Genomic DNA, 19,013 nt, shown 5'->3' with positions numbered 1-19,013 from the left:
ACAAGTTTAGCTTGTTCAGAGTTTTGCCTGCTTATAAAGGTTATTTGCCTGTCTGAACACCCATTGTTCAGACAGGTTTAAATGTTAGTGTGTACTTGTGTGAATTTGATATTCATGACTGCTGTAGCCACTGGAATACTTAAATTAGTCATCAGTTTTTGGCTTGTCCCTTCAGGGGACATCAGAACATGTTCCACACATTGATTTGGCATATGTTTTTATGCTGGATGTCCTTCCTACCTCAACCTTCCCATTTTTTATCTGAGCTCGGGACACATCTGTGAGGGGGGGTGCAAACCCAATGCTCTGCCACCAAACCACCAGCCCCGCCAACTAGAATACTTAAAATGCAGCTTGAAAATAACATTGGTGAGCCTTATACCAGCTCTTGACACTCATGCAGTCCAGATGATGAGACTAATATGTGAAGTTGGATCAGATAGCTGACTACAGCTTTTTGTTCAACTGTCTTCAGTGGTGTGTGAAACAGAGAAATGCAGTTTGTCTTTGTGTCTTTTGTATGTGTTATGTGGTTTCTTGTGTAATTTTAATCTTTATTAATCGGTTTGTTTGTCTATGTGTGTGTAGAGGCTCAGTAGTGCTTAAATGAAGGAGGGTTCTGTCTGTGTCTATGACAGATTGCTGTGGAATTTCTCAATCAGAAAAGAGCTTATTGGTTTTAACAGAAGACATACGTGGGGGTGTGTGTGTGTTTACATGACTCTAAGTTGAGTTCCTCAGCTGAAAAAACACAGCATCCTCCTTTTCTCAGTATTAACATCTGTTCTATTCTACCTCCCCTTCCTTCCCCTTTCTTTAAGTTCAAGTTAAGTGTAAATCATCCTTGCACTGTAACAATATTGCAGCATCAAATCTTGTGGGAATATTAGAAATGTTTCAGTAGGTCCTTTAGTGAAATAGAAAAATAAAAATACATTCAATAAGATATACAATTAATCTAGAATTACTCCACTAAATTCAAAGAAAATAAAAGGACTTAAAATGCATTATTAAAAAATATCCTCAGGCTGTGTTGTTATTAAATCAGCATGTGGTGGATTTTCAGAGCAATAATCGAAAATTGGCACACAGAACTCTCTTTATTTTGTACTTTGTAAAGCAATCAAAAACTCATTACAGTCTTGGTGATTCTGGATAAGGAGAGGACAAGCAGCAGGTTTGCCTACACAGACATGCATACAGCATCTACATTGTCATGTCTGTTTGGGTTTTTAATTTGAGTTTGACCTCAGCAACAACAAGCTGGCAGGGAATCACACGACTAAAGATTTGAGCCAGGTTCCTCTAATCCTCTCTTCTCTTTACTTACATATCTTACTCCCTCAACTCCCTTTTCCTTCTGACAGTAGTAGTATTGCAATTGTGGTACCAGCATCATAAAAAAATGGGAAATGTCTTGGTGTGTTTTGCACATAGTATTTGATTTTTCTAATAGGAGCAGTCACTTGTGTAACACATGTTGCTTATGATAACAAGGAAAAAAATAATGGTGTCCATGGGTTATTTTGTACATGAGCATTTACTCATGTGTTGTTTAAATGTTTTTAATGTTTCTTTCTTTCTCTTTCTCCCCAGGCTCTTTGCATCAATGTGCAGGGCAGTGATGTACTGGAGACATTAAGCCTAATTTTCTGTGGGGCAAATGTAAATTGTTCAACTGGTATGACAGCTTGGCCAACTCCTCTGTCCCTGGCCAAAGCACACTCACAATCCTTACAGGCTGAGTTAATTAACCACAATCTCAACACAGGTACAGTATGATTGTGCATTCACAGGGCCACATAAAAGCACTATTGTTTTTGTTTTAAATGTCTGACGTTTTAATTTTTTGGTGTATGTATTGGACTCCCAGCAGATGACAACCTATAAGGTTTTATGTTTGTATATTTGATTGTTTTCTTGTAGAGCTACCACGGTTAGATGTCGGTGGGGACATGGAGGCAAAACATTACTCACCACCACCTTGCGTGTCTTACAATGGCTTCCTTTTCAAAACTGCATCCATGGCTCGGGCTCCAGAGCGAAAGGCTAGAGAGGGTATTTGCAGACACCATGCACACTAACACACTGCTCCCAGTAGTAAAGAACACTAATAATGAATCACTGTGTATTCATAAAGGCATTTTCTAAATAAAGTCATGTAGCTATTGCTTTGCTATAAGTGACATAATAGAGTGAATTATAGTGTCTATGGATACCATTTGTATACATTTGTTTCTTCAATATTATGCTGTTATGGTAAATGTTCATTACTTGTTTTTCCATGCAGAGTTCAGTCGTCGCTGGTGCACGCTGAATGATGGCACCTTCAGCTACTTTGAAAGTGACAAGAACTCAAACCCTAATGGAGCACTGAAGGCTCCAGAGATAGTCTGTATGACTGTAGATACACCTGGGAAACATGGGTATAGACATACACAAACTGATCCTGTCTTAGATAACTATTCTAAAAGACATAAATTGACCTTTTCTCCCTCTTTCCTCCCTGTTTTCTATCTTACCCCTTGTCTCACTTCCTTTCATCTTTTTAATTCTCAGGTATGAAAATACTTTTGAACTCTACTCAGAGTCAGAGCGTCTCTATCTCTTTGGCACTGATGAACCAGACAGCCACAAGGAATGGGTCAAGTCTATAGCCAAGGTAACCACCAAATACACACATACAATGAAGCAGTCGTTATTGTTTGGTGCATTACAAAGCCATAATGTCCCTCTTTTTGTTTGTAGTGCTTTATTCCAGCCGCTGCAGAGCCTTTATTGAGGTTGAGTTTTGAGCGGATCGGGAGGCTGAAGTATAAAGATGGCTTGAACCTACAGACATCCAAAGTTGGTTGGTTTGCTCTGGTGGGCTCCACACTTCACGCCTATATGGAGCACAGTCAGGCGGAGGAGATCCATCTCCGTAAACTTAATGAACTCTGTGAGTGAGACACAAAGACATACTGTGGTCACACAAACAAATTAACTGTGCTAACACTCGGGCTGATGATGATGAAATACAGTTGTTTGAGCCACAAACTTATTGTAAATTGGTCTGCTTTGAAAGAATGACTGTCTGTACTAATATGCTTTCTACATATTTGTGTTTCACAGCAATTCAACAAGACAATGAGGTGCTGGTTTTGGTTGAGAAAGGCAGGTAAGAGGGGAGAATAACTGCAGATTGTTACAATGGTGTTTACAAAGGAAGACGTTTACTTCTGCTCCACAATGCCAACATACTTTAAACAGCACATATTCAGAATAGTATAACAATGTGTTTCTCTTTAAAATGTAATCTTAATGATATTTTGTTTGCACTTTACCTAATGCTGTTTCCCACCTGTTCTTGTTTTCTCTTCTTAGGACCTTGTACATTGAGGGAGAGAGGAAGTTGGATTTTGCTGGATGGTGTGGTGCCATCCAGGCAGCAGCAGGAAGTGGAGGAGACACACTGAGCCAGCAGCAGCTTACAGAGACAGACATACCTATCATCGTTCACAGCTGCATTTACTACATCACGCAGTGTGGTGAGAGACACACAGAGATGTACAGTGACACAAATACATTTGAAGAGTCACAGCATTTCTTCTGTCACATACATTTATATACTCAGAAGGTTCCTCCTAACAGTATATGTGCCATCTGCCACACCTAAATTAACATCACAGAAACAGTTATACACAGTCTACATGACTGTAATTGTTTGTGGTTTTTCTTGCTGCCTCTAAGTATTCACATTTGACTGTTTTTGCATGCGTGAGTCCTCCTGTGACTACAACACCAGGCCAGGAGGCTACAATGCCATACAACAACACTGACATTTGTTTTTTTAAGACATTGATCACGGTTTGGTTGATACAAGATTTTAATCATGACAATGCTTTAAAAAGCAGTTACTAGAAAAAAAAACCAAAAAGATCTCAAAGAATGTACTGTAGTTATTTTTGAATAACCAGAAGCCGTCTAGTGGACATAGGTTGAGTTATTTGAGCATCACACTCATGGCACTTTGTTTTCTCAATTCACTGTATAGGTCATCTAATATGAAATCACACAATGTAAAAAATGTGGGTTAAACCATTTTAGCCCATTGTTTGTTCACAGCAGATACAGCAGTAGGACAAAGCAAAGCTGAAAACAAGGAAAAGCAACAGTCCTTGATTGATATGTTCCAAATTTATGTGAAAATAAAATTATAAAACACCCAAAATTGAATATCCACATATTCTGTAATCATAACCAAATTCTAGCTTCTTATCAGCAGTGGGTATTAATTTCCTTTTGTATTTTACACTCTATACAAAGTATCTTTCAAAATATAAGCTGACAGTTGACAGTTGACCTTGTGTGTGTGTGTGTGTGTGTGTGTTCTGTTAATGTGTTTGTCTAGGCTTAACGTCTGAGGGGATATATCGCAAGAGTGGTGTGAACTCTCGTGTTGCAGCTCTGTGTGACAGATTCCGTCAAGATGCTCGCAGTCTCCGCCTAAAGGAAGGAGAGCACCAGGTGGATGATGTCTCCAACACGCTCAAACGCTTCTTCAGGGAGTTAGAAGAGGGACTGTTCACGTCAGAGGATGGGAAAACCTGGCTCAGTGCTGCTGGTAAAATTCACAAGATTGCATTATACCCAATCAGTTATTTGAGGTTGTTCCTTTTCACAAAAATAACACACAAAAGCAGTTAGTAGAGAAAACTGTGGAAAGGGCATTTTTACATCAAGGAAGTGTAGAGAAGCTCGGTCAAACTCTGGAATTAAAAAAAATGATGAAAGCAGAATGAAGTATTAGGACTACGTCATTAGTGTGTGTGTTTTGTGTCTGTTTTGACACAGAAATCTCACAAATTGTTTACAATTTTTTTATACTGTATATATTTATGAACATATTACCATGAACAGTACATTCAAAAGAAAATAAAGTTTTAGTTACATTATTTAGTTACATTATCTCTATCACCTTTTCACTAATTAGTTCTTATTTTCTTTCTCCATTTTTTCATCAAACTCACGTGCCTTTATTTCCACTTTTCCTTTTTACACTTCTTGACTCTGTCTCTCTTTATTTCCTGTCTGTATTCATAATCTTCTCTTCTCTCTTCTCTATTCTTCCCTCTCTCTGTCTTGTACTCCAGGCATTCAAGATGAAAGTACAAAAATCTCTCAGTATAAGCTGCTGTTGAACAGACTGCCTCTTGTCAACAGGGCTACACTACAAGCCCTCATCAACCACCTCTATTGGTGAGAAAGGCACAAACATTGAGGTCCTCAGGCTTTTATAAAATGTCTGTGTGCACATAGCCATGTGTGTTTTCATGTGTTTCAGTGTGCAGCGGTTTTCGGATAAGAACCAGATGAACCTTCATAACCTGGCTATAGTGTTTGGCCCCACACTGTTTCAGACTGATGGGAAGGACTACACTGCTGGTCGTGCTATAGAGGACCTCATACAGCACTACACACTCATCTTTGAGGTTGGCACAGACATGGAAAAACTTTTTTCCTCTAGGCTGATTCATTTATATTTATATGTATCATCAGTAAATGGCAAACACAACGGAGTGATGTATGTTTGGCTGGATGAACTACTAATGCAAGGAACATGTCTAACATGTTATTTACACAGACTTTCAAATGCATACAATTGTTTTTTTACTAAACCTTCCTAAAACTACTGTATTGTTTTAATTGTGTGGTGATAACATAAGAGTTTCTACAGCAGAGAAAGATTAGGAATATGGGATTTCCTCTATGAAATCCCACCAGTCATTGTCAAATTTAATTATCTTATCTTGCATTATTTTGTGTTTAAGAGATTAAAATCCAACCTGCTAGTGGCGTTACGTGAACCTCTCATTTCAGGTTCCAAGTGCCTTTGTCAGATTGAGATCTAAGACTGGCATGGTGCCATTACTAAGGAATTATGTCAGCTGTTTATGCGAGTGAATGAATGTGTGCATACTTGTTTGCAGGTGGATGAGCAGCAGTTAAAGAAGCAGCTAGATGAGATCATTGCTATCCTCAAAGTGCGGGAGACACTCAGCACAAAGTTTCCTGTGAGTTACACACCCACACAAAAACCTGAGTAGTGACATTATTTACTTATGACAAAGTTTTAACTAGCTGAACTGCCTCTGTTTAGATGTTTTAAATAAAAGTGGGTTCTCAAATGATTATCATATAATTGTTCGGAGTGCCAGTTCATGTCGATGTATAACGGGATAAAGTATATATATGTAAACTATTTAAAATGATCAGTATTTGTATCCTTGGGTTGTGCGCATGCATACAACATGAATGTGCATGCTTCACTTGCTGTGTTCTATTTGTTATCCCAGTGCTGTTACCTTGCTGTCTGACCTTTTCTTTGTTTGTGTGTGTGCGTGTTTTGTGTACCGGACACTTCAGAGTACTGAACCTGGAGGGCACTTCATCTGCACAGTGTACCTGGAGGAAAAGAAGGACACTGCAGAGCAACATGTCAAGGTGACCTGGACTTCACCAGATGCAATACTACTACAAAATTAAGAACCCTTAAGTGGATTGATTAATGATTGGTCAGACAGATTAATAAGCTTCAGATAAAGATTTTGCATGTCCCAACTTCTCAGATGTCAGAATTAGATTATTTTCTTTCCGATATAGTAAACTAAAATTATTTGGATTTTATGCTCTTGGGTTAACTAAACCAGCCATTTCTATAGACTTTACTGAATTACAATGATACTTTTTCTTAACTTTTTCATTTACCAAAATAAATGCATGATGTATGCATCATGTTATTTTGTTGAAAATAATGCTTTTAGAGTGTAAGCCCCCAGCTTATCTAGTGTGGTGTGCAACAAACACTTGGCTAAGTTAGCAACACTGCCAAATAATGTGAAAACGCTTCTTTTTAGATCCCTGGTTCCATGACAGCAGCAGAACTGACCTGTGAAGTTCTGGACCTACGCAACATCCCAGTTAAAGAGAAAGATTACTGGAGCTGCTGGGAAGTCAGCGAGAAGGAGGAAATGGGTGAGAGAGATGTGAATAGACAGTAATTGATAGTCTATAGTATGACTAGATCGTTCTGCTGTGTATTTCTGTTATCTTCTTTTTAAATATACCTATATTTAGGCTCTAGTTACATTTTTAAACTTTTTTGGGTTGTTTTTTTTATTTTGAGAATCATGTAGGTTCACATGACCAAATATAAGCTGTGTCAAATCAACACAGACACAAGGACACAATGCCTGTGTAATGCTCTCCATTCAACCTGCAGCCTGAGCTAAACTAAAGTGGCACACAAACTCCAAAGGCAAAAAGATCATTGTCAGTATTGTGACCGTGTGTCGTAGTTTGAAGTGAGACGGGTATGTGGACCATCTGGTTCTGCACTGGTAAGGCCTGTAGGTGCCTTATCAAATTCCAGTAACATTCAGCTGATTTGGCAGATTTCTTGTTGATGGCTGGAACCTGATTTTTACGGGAACACATGGAGGAATGTTACCGAGCAAAATAAGGAAGTCACAAGGAGTATGACTGATGGGAAGAGCTGGAGGGCATTCTGCCAGTCACTGTTTACTGCAATTCTTTGTATTACAAAAACAAAACAACCAATAAAACAAAACAAAAAATAAAAACGGAAGTTTTTAATTTTGCTCGGCAGGCATACTAGAAGTACTTTGCATTCTTCAACATATTCAACATTAGTATAAACTGGATGCCATTTTTAGCTAAAATAGAAACGTAAATATTTTTATTATTACTAAAAATATTGCACGCTGCCAATCTTGGTGTTAAGAGCTCAGCCTGATTGTGTGACAAAAATGTTCAGGTTCTTCCAGATTATGTAAACTAATGTTTTGATATTATTCAATTGTATGTCACTGTGCTTCCCTCAGAGCGACCACTGCACTATCAGGAGCGAGTCTTACCCATCCTTCACTCCTCTGGCACTGACTCCCATTTGCTTATTAAGAAGCACCATGCTATGGACTTGATGATTGACTACCTGGGTAATCACACAAATCAAACTTTTCTCCAAATCACAGTGTTGCTTTGACTCCACATTTGAAATTGTTACTGAACTCTTAATCAACCTTTTAGCCAATAAAGGGGATGCATCCAAACACGGGATGATAAAATTCAGAGAGGAGAAGAGCATCCTGGGATTGGGATTGACTTCTGGAAATTTCCACGACAGATATTTTATCCTCAACTCCAACTCGCTCAGAATGTACAAAGATGTCAGAGTAAGTCTGAGACACACTAATGCTCTTTTAGTGTCTCTCTCTATGGTGCTGTAGTCTGTCATACACTCATTTGACCCGTTTCTTTTTCTCTATGACTGTCAGAGTAACCGTCCAGAACGTGATTGGCCAGTAAAAAATCTGAAGGTTTACTTGGGTATCAAGAAGAAATTGCGTCCCCCTACGTGGTGAGTATTTCATACCCAGATAAAAGGGTCATCTTGTGTTACTTGAAATCCTCCTCATGATTGGCGAGTGGCAAAAAAACAAGTAGTAGAAGGAAGAGGGCACTAAAGAAGGCCATTGGAATAGTTTTTTTTGTCTATGGAAGTTCAATCTAAAGTGATTTCTTTTAAATGTCAGCAACTCTTACACTTTTAGCAGTGGGTATATTTAGTCTGTCTGACTGAACTGTATAAATCTCCTGGTAATGGTGATGAACTGCCCAACTCTAACAGCAAACAGATTTTAATCAAGCATGGATGAATAATAATACAAATAAATAGCAGAGGCACCCCAGTGTGTATTTATAAAAAGACACACTTTACAAACTTTTGGAACTTTGATGTATTTTTAATCAACGTTTTCATTTAGCTGACTTAGGTATCAAATCTTGTGCCTCTAAACTTACTTTAAAATTAGTTTAAAACTGTACATCAAGAGGCAACAAGCCCCACTTTCTTTTTGACATGTAATTTAAAGGAATAATCAATGTGTAAACCTAATTAACTAATTTATTTTGGATACATGATACAGATTATTTCCCTCAGAAATTGTTGATGGGTGCTTATAAAGACAGTGGCCACTGGAGGGCAGACTGGGCCCAAGAATCATGACCATAAAACATTTGTAGTTGTGCTATAGTTAAAATTATTTTTATTTTTCTGTCTTGTTGTTCCTCTCTCTTCTAGTTGGGGACTGACAGTGTTGTATGAAAGTAAGAAACAAGAGAAACCTGAGAGACAGCAGTGGTAAGTAATTGTTAGATGGACTGTGTATAGCACGTAACCCACAGTTCAGACCAGTGCTGCTCATGCCGTCACTTTTTACAAGCACATATAGTTTATTCCAGGCTTTCTTTGTACATTTATTATTATTATTAGCATCTTGAGATTTGGGGCAGAGAAACTGAACATTGTTGAACAACTAACAAATCATATCACGTTTCTATATTTATTTGAAATGACTGAATTTGTGACTCACATAAACATGCAGTCCATAGGCAAACTTTGTACTGTATCTGCGTGTGTATCTGTGTGTGTGTGTTTTTGTACACTGGTAATCTTTCTATAGCTTGTGTTAATTTAAGTTTGATATTTCAGCAATTGTTCAAACTCAGATTAAGTTAATAGCTTGGTCTTTCCCTTGACTGTCATACTTGGACTTCAATGCACTTTAATTATCTGCGTATTTCAGTATGGTGAATAGAAGATTGTGATTTTTTTTTTCCTTCAAGTAATTTCATTCTTGTCGTGTCCTACACCCACAGTTAAAGCAGTATACTGCTGTATACTACAATGCTATTAGAACATTATATGTCTGCAGTATCGTGGCCTTCAGTGCAGAATTATCATCATTTTGACACTTGTGCTGTCCTCGTGTTTAGCAGGCAGTGGCATTTTACCCTTAGTGGTAGTGTGATCACATTTTTGATGTGCATGTAAACATGACCGGTGTTAAAGAAGGCTGGCAGTCTCTCTGTAGGCAGAGAAAAAGGTCAAATCCCTGCATGAGTTTGAAGAAGCATCCGTATGAAAGGTCGGCTCCGCCCTGGAGACAGATACACAAGGACACCTGTAACCATGCCTCCTTTTGAATCTGGGCCTGTTCACGTATGCATCCCTCTGTTTATGTGCATGCATCAGCTGAACTGATCGTGTTTTCATGTTACAGTGGGCTCCACAGTGTCAACAGCAGTAGACATCAGCACAGTTGTAAAGGAAGTGCTGTTCTTGTCACGCTGTTGGCAGCATCATCTTTTGGTCATGCTCCATTGTCATGTCCCCCACAGCAAAAAACACACCTGAGAGGAAGAAATGGAGAGAGGGAGGGAGTGTAGAGGGAAGAGAAAGTGGAAGGCAGAGAGGCAAAGTGTCTTGCTGAAGGAAACATACTGCCTACTAAGTTATACATTTTACTGCAGGTAAAAGATAATTTAGTGGGGGAAAGAAAGAGAATATATAAAAATGAATGGGTGAGGTTATGCCGGTGTGATAGATGTGCTCTCTCAATCTTACTCATCCACCTGCACTTGATGTTGCTTATTTTTATTCTGTTAATGCTAATCTCTCCTCACAACTCTTAGCGCTTATTAATTTTCTCTTACTGTTGCACTGTTTTATCTGCAAATTCTAGCAGGCACTGTACTTAAGCTTACAAAGGCATTGATACATTTTCAGAATATTATGTAAATTTCATTCTCTAGCTTCTTGAAAATCCATGATGATAGATGAGCAGCATTTATTCATATGCACTTGATAAAGGTCTAGCTTAGAGGGCCATTTAATTGCATAAAAAGTAAAATATACTCAAAGTGTGTAAGTATAGTGTGACCATCCTGTTTTGTTTTGTGTGTGTGTGTGTGTGTGTGTGTGTGTGTGTGTGTGTGTGTGTGTGTGTGTGTGTGTGTGTGTGTGTGTGTGTGTGTGTGTGTGTGTGTGTGTGTGTCAGTGAGAGAGAGGTATGTTAGCATTTGTGCCAGATCTCTTGACTATAGCTAAATTTATGTCTACTGTGTACACATAATACTCTGTTTTGATGCTGTTTGGTTCTAAAGCATGTATCAGTGTTTTGTTGAGTCTCAGTGGAGCGCATGTTTTGTTTGCTGTTGTAGTCTAAATCCGCACACATAACAATTATAAATAAAGTCTATTTATTCAGCACCACAGCATGACTGATGACTTAGAAGCCTTTGTGAAGGCAACCTGAGAGGCATAAAATATGCACATACACACACCGATTACAGAGAGAAAGACACACTTTTCACAGACACAGACACACATGTTGAATCCTAAAAGGCCTAATCAGTGTTTCTCTTTGTTGGGAGTTTAAATGAGGAATCAGAATCAGAGTTTAGGCTCATGGCGTTACCACTGGGCACCATCAGAGAGAGCATGTCAATTTCAGTTAATATCTTTGACTACCTCTCTTGCTTACTTCTGGAACTTTTACCATATTTCACTTCATCTCCACATGCATCTCTGCCTCTCTTCTCACACACCCCACCTCCTGATTTTTATCAAACTGTCTCACTCACTTTAATCCCCATCTGTTTGTTTGCAGGCACCTCTGCTTTGAGACCCAGTCAGAACTGAGGGAGTGGTATGCTACTTTTCTCAGTATCCAGGTGCGATATCACACACACAAACAAAATGTTGAGGAGCTTCAATAATACACATATTATATAGACATGCTGTAACACTGCTATTGCCAATAATTAAAAAAATTATTCTGAATTATTTGATCTAGCTTTTTCTTTCCACAGGCCAATAATCTCTTAGGCCTGTTAACATTAGTGATAGGGCAGCAATACTAGATGACACCTGAACCAGACTATTGACCATATTGTGGAATCTCATGTTGCTCTTTGTCTCCATCTCTCTCTCTCTGTCTGTGTCTACTTGTCATTAAAGTATGATGGCAATGTGTGGCCTCAGGATGGACTCCAGCAGACACGGGTGAGCCGTGTGTTGCCGGAATCACGTCACGGTAACGTGTCACTGATACCTCTGCGTGGCAGTGAGAATGAGATGCGGAACAGCGTAGCAGCTTTCAGCCAAGATCTGCTTGCTGTGAGTCAACCTACCAATCACTGGGGCTAATCTAGGACAAGCCAGGCAGCACAGTCTAAAGCTGCTGGCTAATCAGAGATATTCATGCTGAACAGGTAGACCCTCAACCTTGATGCTCATCAACGAGCAGAACAAATACGCACTCATCTCATATAACTGGAGAAATATGTACTTCACATTTGGAGGACAGATTTCTGGTCAGAATGGAAGTATTTCAAACTTAAGATGGTGCGTGAGATCAGTTCCCTAAGATGTTTTCTTTTTCTTGTTCACTCCTTTCAAAAGAAGGAAAGTATTTGGGGGTTGCACCTGTGCAGGATCAATAATCTCTGTTCCATGATTCATCATTGATTAAATCATCATGACAGGATCTGGGTTCTTAAATTGTGGATTTTGACCAAAAATAGACTACAAAGTTCGTCCTTGTGTATCACACGCAGGAGCCTGGATTTCAGGATGAGAGAATAAATTATTAATTTGCGTCTGAAAATGTTTAAGAATCCAGACAATGTGAAGAGGAGTAGACAGCAGTATTGTTATATTGCAGGACATTTGGATGGAGAACTAACAAAACTCAAGTACAACAAGAGTTATTCTGGCGAGGCTCTGCCAAAGCTCGCTTTAAAACACCAAGGAAACAACAGAAACAAGGAATAACACATTTGAGGTGAACTTGTGCCTTCAGGCAAACCATGGTTAACACTGTTTCACATTACTGCTGCTATATCAGCTCGCCGAGTTATAAACTTGGCATGAGTTTGACAAACATCATCACTGTTGATTTGTTGGATTATATTTCAAGCGCACCGGCATTAAACAAGAGCTGTTCAGAAACATCAGTATCACCCTCTCCATCTGTTCTCTTGTTTTCATAGAAAAATTCAGCACAGCCATCTAAAATAATTTACTCTGAGCCGTCTTGGTGCTGTGGGACCAAATGTCCACAATCTCATGATGCTGTTGTCTCCTCTTCCTGTTTCTAGCCATCACATACCTCTCATTAGTTTCTGCAGATTGCAGCAGCACATAAGAATTCAGCTTAGTTTTCAGGTATTTCTACTGGCAGTAACATTGTTCCAGGCTGGATGTGTTATTGTGTTATTGCCTTCCAGATATTTTATGTTCATTCTCACCTGTTTAGAGTATTGACTTAACAACAATTTAGTTTGGACTGTGAGAGGATGTGTGACTGCTGTGGTGATGGGACAGCTGCAGAAGCTGGGTTTATGCAGGATGTGTGGATATGTGTTGAGACATTGACTGCATATTTATGTCCAATTCTCAGTGTGAAGTGAAAGAGTACATATGCTACACTGACCATGTGTATCAGTGTGTGTCTGTCAGAACGAGGCTCACTGACAGCTCACATAACTCCTCTTCTTATGTGGGTGTCTGTGTGTATGCATGTGTGAAAGACAGCATGGTTAACAGCTCCTGTTTGCTGTTTATCACTCAGGTTGAATTCAGTGATGTTAGGTATGCTGGTACAATGTTAATACCACATAATAGTCTTTTTGCCTTTAATGTTTTTCACTTTTCCCTTCAGTCCATTTCTGTTTCTACTCCATCCAGTTTCACCATCTCTCCATTACCTTTGTCATAACCTCTCTGATGTTTATCTTACAGCTCTTTAGAGATGTTCGATAATGGTTCCAGCAAGAAAGGTAAGAGAGTTTCGCATGCAAACATTATAGATAACAGACAAATTCTAGTATTTATTACAGTATTTTCATCTTTATGAGCAGTATGATGCTGGTTGATGTAAACGTTTATACGATAAAACAAGTACTTAATGTTAATGTGAGTACATTACATGTACAATAGACCAGATGTCACACTGTTGCAGTGATTGCCTCCAGTTATTACAATTACTGTTTTTAGTACACCTTCAGCTATTAAAAGATGAACTGCTGGGTTATGACATAATTAATAAAGTAATAAATGACACTAAATTGTAATTTATGCCGTCATGAAGCTAAAGTTTCTGCACTTGTTGTTTTGTGCATTTTATTGTAGCTCAGCAGTGTAAACCAGTTCAACACGCTAATGATTCAGTACATTATAGTGTTGAAACAACTGGTCAATTATTCAGTCAGAGAATTGATGATGATGATGAAAAATCATGAGTTAATTGTTGTTTATAATTTTATAATTCCCAACTTTTCCTGCTTTTAATTAGCTTTTTTAATTTCATTAAGTAAATTAATTAATTAAGTAATTAATTGATTAATCACAAAACAATGCTAGACAAGGCAAGAAAGAGTATGCGAACCTAATGCTAATTTCATGGTTTTCTGCATTAATTTGTCATAAAATGTGATCTGATCTAAGTTAAGACTGTTAACGTATAGTGCTAGTTGAAAAAGTACGTGTACCCCTGGAATAATAACCTTAAAAAAAACTAATTGGAGTCATGTATTAGCATACTTGAAGTCTTGTTAAAAAAATTTGTTTGGAGGTGTGGACTAAAGCTACTTTGACTGACAACAACTAACTTTGCGTGTGTTTGCGCCGTATAAGAAGAATAGGCTTATATGAGCCATGCCTCATCAAAAGGAGCTTTCAGAGGATCTTCGATCAATACATAAGCTGGAAAGGGTTACCAAATAATTTCAAAGACTTTAGAAATTCACTAGTCTACAGTTAGGCAAACAATCTACAAATGGAGACGCTTTGGGACTGTAGCTACTCTACCAAGAAGTGGGTGACCAGTCAAAAAAAACAGCACTACATCTGGTGTAAAAAGGGCACTGCATATCATTATGAAAACATCATCCCATCTGTGAAGTAAACATCATGATTCGGGCCTGCTTTGCGGCATCAGGGCCTGGCCAGCTTACAGTGATTGGGGGATTCGGGATAATGAGAGAATGTCTGTACATCATCTGAAATCTATAGAAGTTGGATGATGCTACAGGACAATGAACAGCGTACAACAGGATTTCCACTGTCACTATGAGGTTTTTATGGTTCTCAATAAAGACATGAAGGACCAACATTTTTTTTATATTATTATTTTAGGCACATTATATTTGTTAATACTCTTGACTTAGATGAAGATAAGATCATGTTTTGTGACAAATTAATGCAGAAAATCATGAAATTCCAAAAGGTTCACATATATTGTCTTGCTACTAATGGAGGACTGCTGAAACTGAATAATAAGGTTTGAATGAAAGATAATGCATAAAGCTGATGGTTGTGTATTTGGTGTTTATCTGGCCTCTCGACCACAGCTTATGGAATTCACATTTTGTCACCAGCCTCACATCTGGTTGCCATGGTTCTGAGACATTCGTAGTGTGAATGACAACTTAAAGATTCACCTCTCAGGGGACTTTCAAAAAGCAGTGTTTTTAGGTTTTATGATAAAAACGACATGTTAGCTTCACAAAGATGTTTTTACTGTAGACAATGTGTGCAGACAGGAATACAAATGTGTTTTTAAGAATGGACATCACTGATTTGGATCCCTAACTGTCTGAATGTTTTTTCTTCAAAGGGCGGATGGTCAGCTTCATCAGATGACCTCTATCCATCCCTGTGAAGTCATCATTTTGTAACTGATTTGCCCAGAGTGACAGAGACACTCATATTGCATCTAGATTGTGGTGTTACACTGCCATCTGCTCCTCTGAATATCAACTGGACCAAGAAGTTAACGGATCACAAGTAAAATAAAATCTACACTGATTACCTTGCACACATGAATTTCACTTGTGCAATAGAAGTATCTGTGGCATTAAATGAAGGAGAAGGAGTGTGACGGACTCAGAAGGAGTTACTCAGAATTACTTCCAGCTCAACATGCAGCACGTTTGCATGCAATGTTCCACTGTTTCCACTAGACAGCAGTGTGTGGCTCGATCACTGCAGCGTACAATGGACAGAACCACGAAGGACATACTGAGAAAAAAAACCCTGTCTGGGTTATTTTAAGCGCTGGCATTGTGCTTAGCAACTCTTTGGTTTTTATAGAAAATATAAGTTTATTGATATACAGTTATATCTGAATCATAGTTCTAATTTTGTGATTGTTTTTTTTATCTCTCTTTATGTTCTATTGCTTAATCACTCGTTGGGATAATCTTAGTTTAGAATTAAATTAGTACTATTGTAAGCAAAGCCGATGTCACGTGCGACAGTTGCCTGGTTTTTAACTCACACTGGAGTTTTTTCCACAGGGACAAAGACTGGGACTGAAAGAAACTGAAGGTTTATCAGTGTCTAATACTCTGCAGGACATTTGTCAGTACTGTACAAGATCCCGGACAGAGTTGCATAATTGTGCTTTTGTCAGTTTATCTGCATTGTTTGCACTAGAGTGTGTGCAACATGCGTGAACATGTGTATGTGTGTTTGTGAGCAAAGCGTTGTCTTCTTGTTTGACATTGTGTCTTTTGATGAATGATGGACGGAGAGGCATGTGCTGAGGGAAAACATGCGTTTTAAATTAAAACAACTTCCCAGGTAGAGATTTACTGTACATGTTCTATCATTTTGCCTTTGTGTCTAATTAAATAAACTGTGTACCTTAAGTAGGTCACTTTATAAACCATATATACTTACTGTATGAACACTGTTTTTGCCCTGGCCTGATCAGTAGTTTTATCTGCCACAGTTTTCTCTTTTCCTCCTGTCTTGACACAGCCCCCAGAATCGCCTCTTCTCTGTAGGTGCTTTTCTAAAGTCTGTAACAGTCAGGTGATACTTAGAGGCAATGTACAGTTTTGTTATTAACCAGCATTATTTGTGAAGTTTCAGATTGTTTAAGGTTATGACCTAAAAATGTTTCGTTGATTATGCACAATGTAGAATCTTTGCATCATTTTGTTGCATCTAAACCTCAAAACAGGGGTTTCCAGCTTAGGCATGATCTCCTATCTTTCTTTGTTCTTACGTCTAGACTTGTAAATATCTTGATTAGGGGATTAATCAACATTTGCTTTACCGGCTGCATTTAGCATTGTCTGTCCTCACTACACTCTAGTGCTGTTCGACACCTGTAGATTTTCCATGTAAAGTTTTGTAATTTATTTGGACAGCAGAGGACGCTAGATGCTGCATTGTAGAGTGTGTTTGCTCAAAGTCTTTTAAGACATTGTGATGTTATGCTAAGTGTTTTAAACCTATTTAATTGCTATACCTGTGAAAAATGTGTGTCTATACAGTATAGTGAATGTGTCTGTGTGTGATTTTAACTTCCTGTCAGGTCAGGCCTCAGCAGGAGTCAAGAAAAGACGACACTGTTTAGTAATTTAAATACAGTGCATATAAAAAAGTATTATTATAAAAGTAAAATGGTAGTTTTAGCAAACAGGGTTCTGTAGCACCTTCCACAGGGGAGGAGCTGTAAGAGCTCATGTGCATCGGTGAGAAGAGTCTATAGTGTTGTTCTTTGACTATTTTCTGGCTCTAGATGTGTACAAGTCCTGAAAAGAGGGCAGAGGTAGACCAGTGGGGGGGTTTTCTGCACTTCTCACCGTCCACTGCAGTCTTGTCCTGTTTGGTGGCTGAGATGGAAATGTGACAACAGCAGAGTAGAGCTAGTTTAACAGCTCCTGTAGTAGGTTAAACCTTCTCAACTCCCTCAGTAAGTATCTCCTCCACTTGGCCTTTTAGAGGACAGAGTTGATCCTGTGCTCCCACCTTAAGTCTTAAGAAGGTGGACCCCAAGAACCTAAAAGTTTCTATACTTGACACAAGGCTGGTGGATGTAGTGAGGGCAGGCGGTTTCCTCTTAATACTGTACTTGTTAGTTAAGTTGCTGTTTTGTTTCAAATGTTCCTGTTTCTTCACAGTGTCTAGAAGGAAGTTTACAAGCTGTTGTATTTTTTAGAGACGGGTGTGTTAAACACTTCTTACACAAATGATCCTTTTTTGACTAATGATGTAACACAGGTATCTGAGAGTGCTTATTAAAAGCACTGTATATTCTGCCTTTTATTCTTTTACTTGCATTTTACTGATTTGCCTCTCTGGGACTCTAATAAACACATTCAGCTAGTAATGTGTAGTGACTTTCTGAACATGCACATACTTGCCGCTGAGTTTCTCACAAACTCCAGCCCTCCAGCCTGCCCTTGTTTTTCTTCAGAATTTTGAAATTAATGTACAGATACACACAGTGAAACTCTAAATCTGCTCTATACTGACGAATAGGAAAAGATGAGCTGAGTTACAAATACATACCCAACACATTACACTGGTAAACTGGCATACTGTAAACACAAATAAGTAAGGACAGAAACTTTTGAGAGGCGGTGGGTTTTATGACAACGCCATGCTACAGCTACAAAATGCAAGCCTACAGATGTGCTTCGAGGAAAAATGTCAGGTGTGTGTGTGGGTGGGGTACAGTGATGGTAGGGAGAGCCCTGAGGAGGTTTCCTGTGTGAGTCACAGTGGTCCACCAGCTCTGCATTCATTTTTCTAAGCAGAGCTGACACATCAGGGTCACTCTGTACCACGAGACACACACCGGAGAGCCCCTCAAGGCACCTGCACACAGGAGACCTTCACTATACTGTTCCCATACACGCACTGAAGACCCACCAGGAAGAACACACAGTAGAGGATGCTCAGACATACACACACTAAAATGGCCTTTACGATATGGGTCAGTGCCGCAGTTACGTAAAACAGAAGGATGGAGACAGATGAGTGGTTCAGAGAAAGGCCACAAATGGAGGACGAAGATAACGTCAAAACTGAGGAAATGAGCTTCAGGGGTGGACCTACTGGGTGGCAGGACGTGCCAGCTGACAGTACACCTGCCAGCTCCTCAAAATAAAATGTAAATTTTCATTGAGCACAGTGTGCCGCAAGTCCTAAAACAGGCAAACAATAGGAGGGACAACAGCAGCCACCGGCCTCCCGCAGAAATGTGGACATCCACCCGTGTGAGCCAATTTTCTTCATTTCCACTCAGAGCACACAGCAACTACAACAGCTTGAGTGAGTGACACTTAAATTGACTTTCTCTGCA

The 19,013-nt window shown here is 39.0% G+C and overlaps 1 protein-coding gene across 4 annotated transcripts in view; it reads left to right on the top strand.

The window, feature by feature from the left end:
* The window catches only part of LOC113149195 (arf-GAP with Rho-GAP domain, ANK repeat and PH domain-containing protein 1), a 46,599-nt gene extending 28,564 nt beyond the window's left edge, over positions 1–18,035 (top strand). For 2 of the 4 annotated variants that reach the window (XM_026341114.1, XM_026341135.1), the window contains 21 exons: positions 1,597–1,771; positions 1,927–2,058; positions 2,291–2,426; positions 2,560–2,662; positions 2,749–2,941; positions 3,115–3,160; positions 3,367–3,530; positions 4,394–4,606; positions 5,136–5,241; positions 5,327–5,474; positions 5,973–6,056; positions 6,409–6,486; positions 6,900–7,017; positions 7,887–8,000; positions 8,092–8,237; positions 8,340–8,422; positions 9,146–9,205; positions 11,517–11,580; positions 11,867–12,025; positions 13,652–13,689; positions 15,528–18,035. In XM_026341114.1, coding sequence (XP_026196899.1) covers positions 1,597–1,771; positions 1,927–2,058; positions 2,291–2,426; positions 2,560–2,662; positions 2,749–2,941; positions 3,115–3,160; positions 3,367–3,530; positions 4,394–4,606; positions 5,136–5,241; positions 5,327–5,474; positions 5,973–6,056; positions 6,409–6,486; positions 6,900–7,017; positions 7,887–8,000; positions 8,092–8,237; positions 8,340–8,422; positions 9,146–9,205; positions 11,517–11,580; positions 11,867–12,025; positions 13,652–13,672 — 2,343 coding nt within the window. In that variant the 3' untranslated portion in view covers positions 13,673–13,689; positions 15,528–18,035. The remainder of the gene's footprint in view (positions 1–1,596; positions 1,772–1,926; positions 2,059–2,290; positions 2,427–2,559; positions 2,663–2,748; positions 2,942–3,114; positions 3,161–3,366; positions 3,531–4,393; positions 4,607–5,135; positions 5,242–5,326; positions 5,475–5,972; positions 6,057–6,408; positions 6,487–6,899; positions 7,018–7,886; positions 8,001–8,091; positions 8,238–8,339; positions 8,423–9,145; positions 9,206–11,516; positions 11,581–11,866; positions 12,026–13,651; positions 13,690–15,527) is intronic. The other 2 variants (XM_026341126.1, XM_026341123.1) reach the window with 2 other exon arrangements.
* Positions 18,036–19,013: the final 978 nt, after the last annotated feature.

The sequence above is a fragment of the Anabas testudineus genome, chromosome 13 (genome assembly GCF_900324465.2).
Source record: "Anabas testudineus chromosome 13, fAnaTes1.2, whole genome shotgun sequence".
In the NCBI taxonomy this organism is placed as follows: Eukaryota; Metazoa; Chordata; class Actinopteri; order Anabantiformes; family Anabantidae; genus Anabas; species Anabas testudineus.
This window is presented reverse-complemented; position numbering and strand designations above follow the sequence as displayed.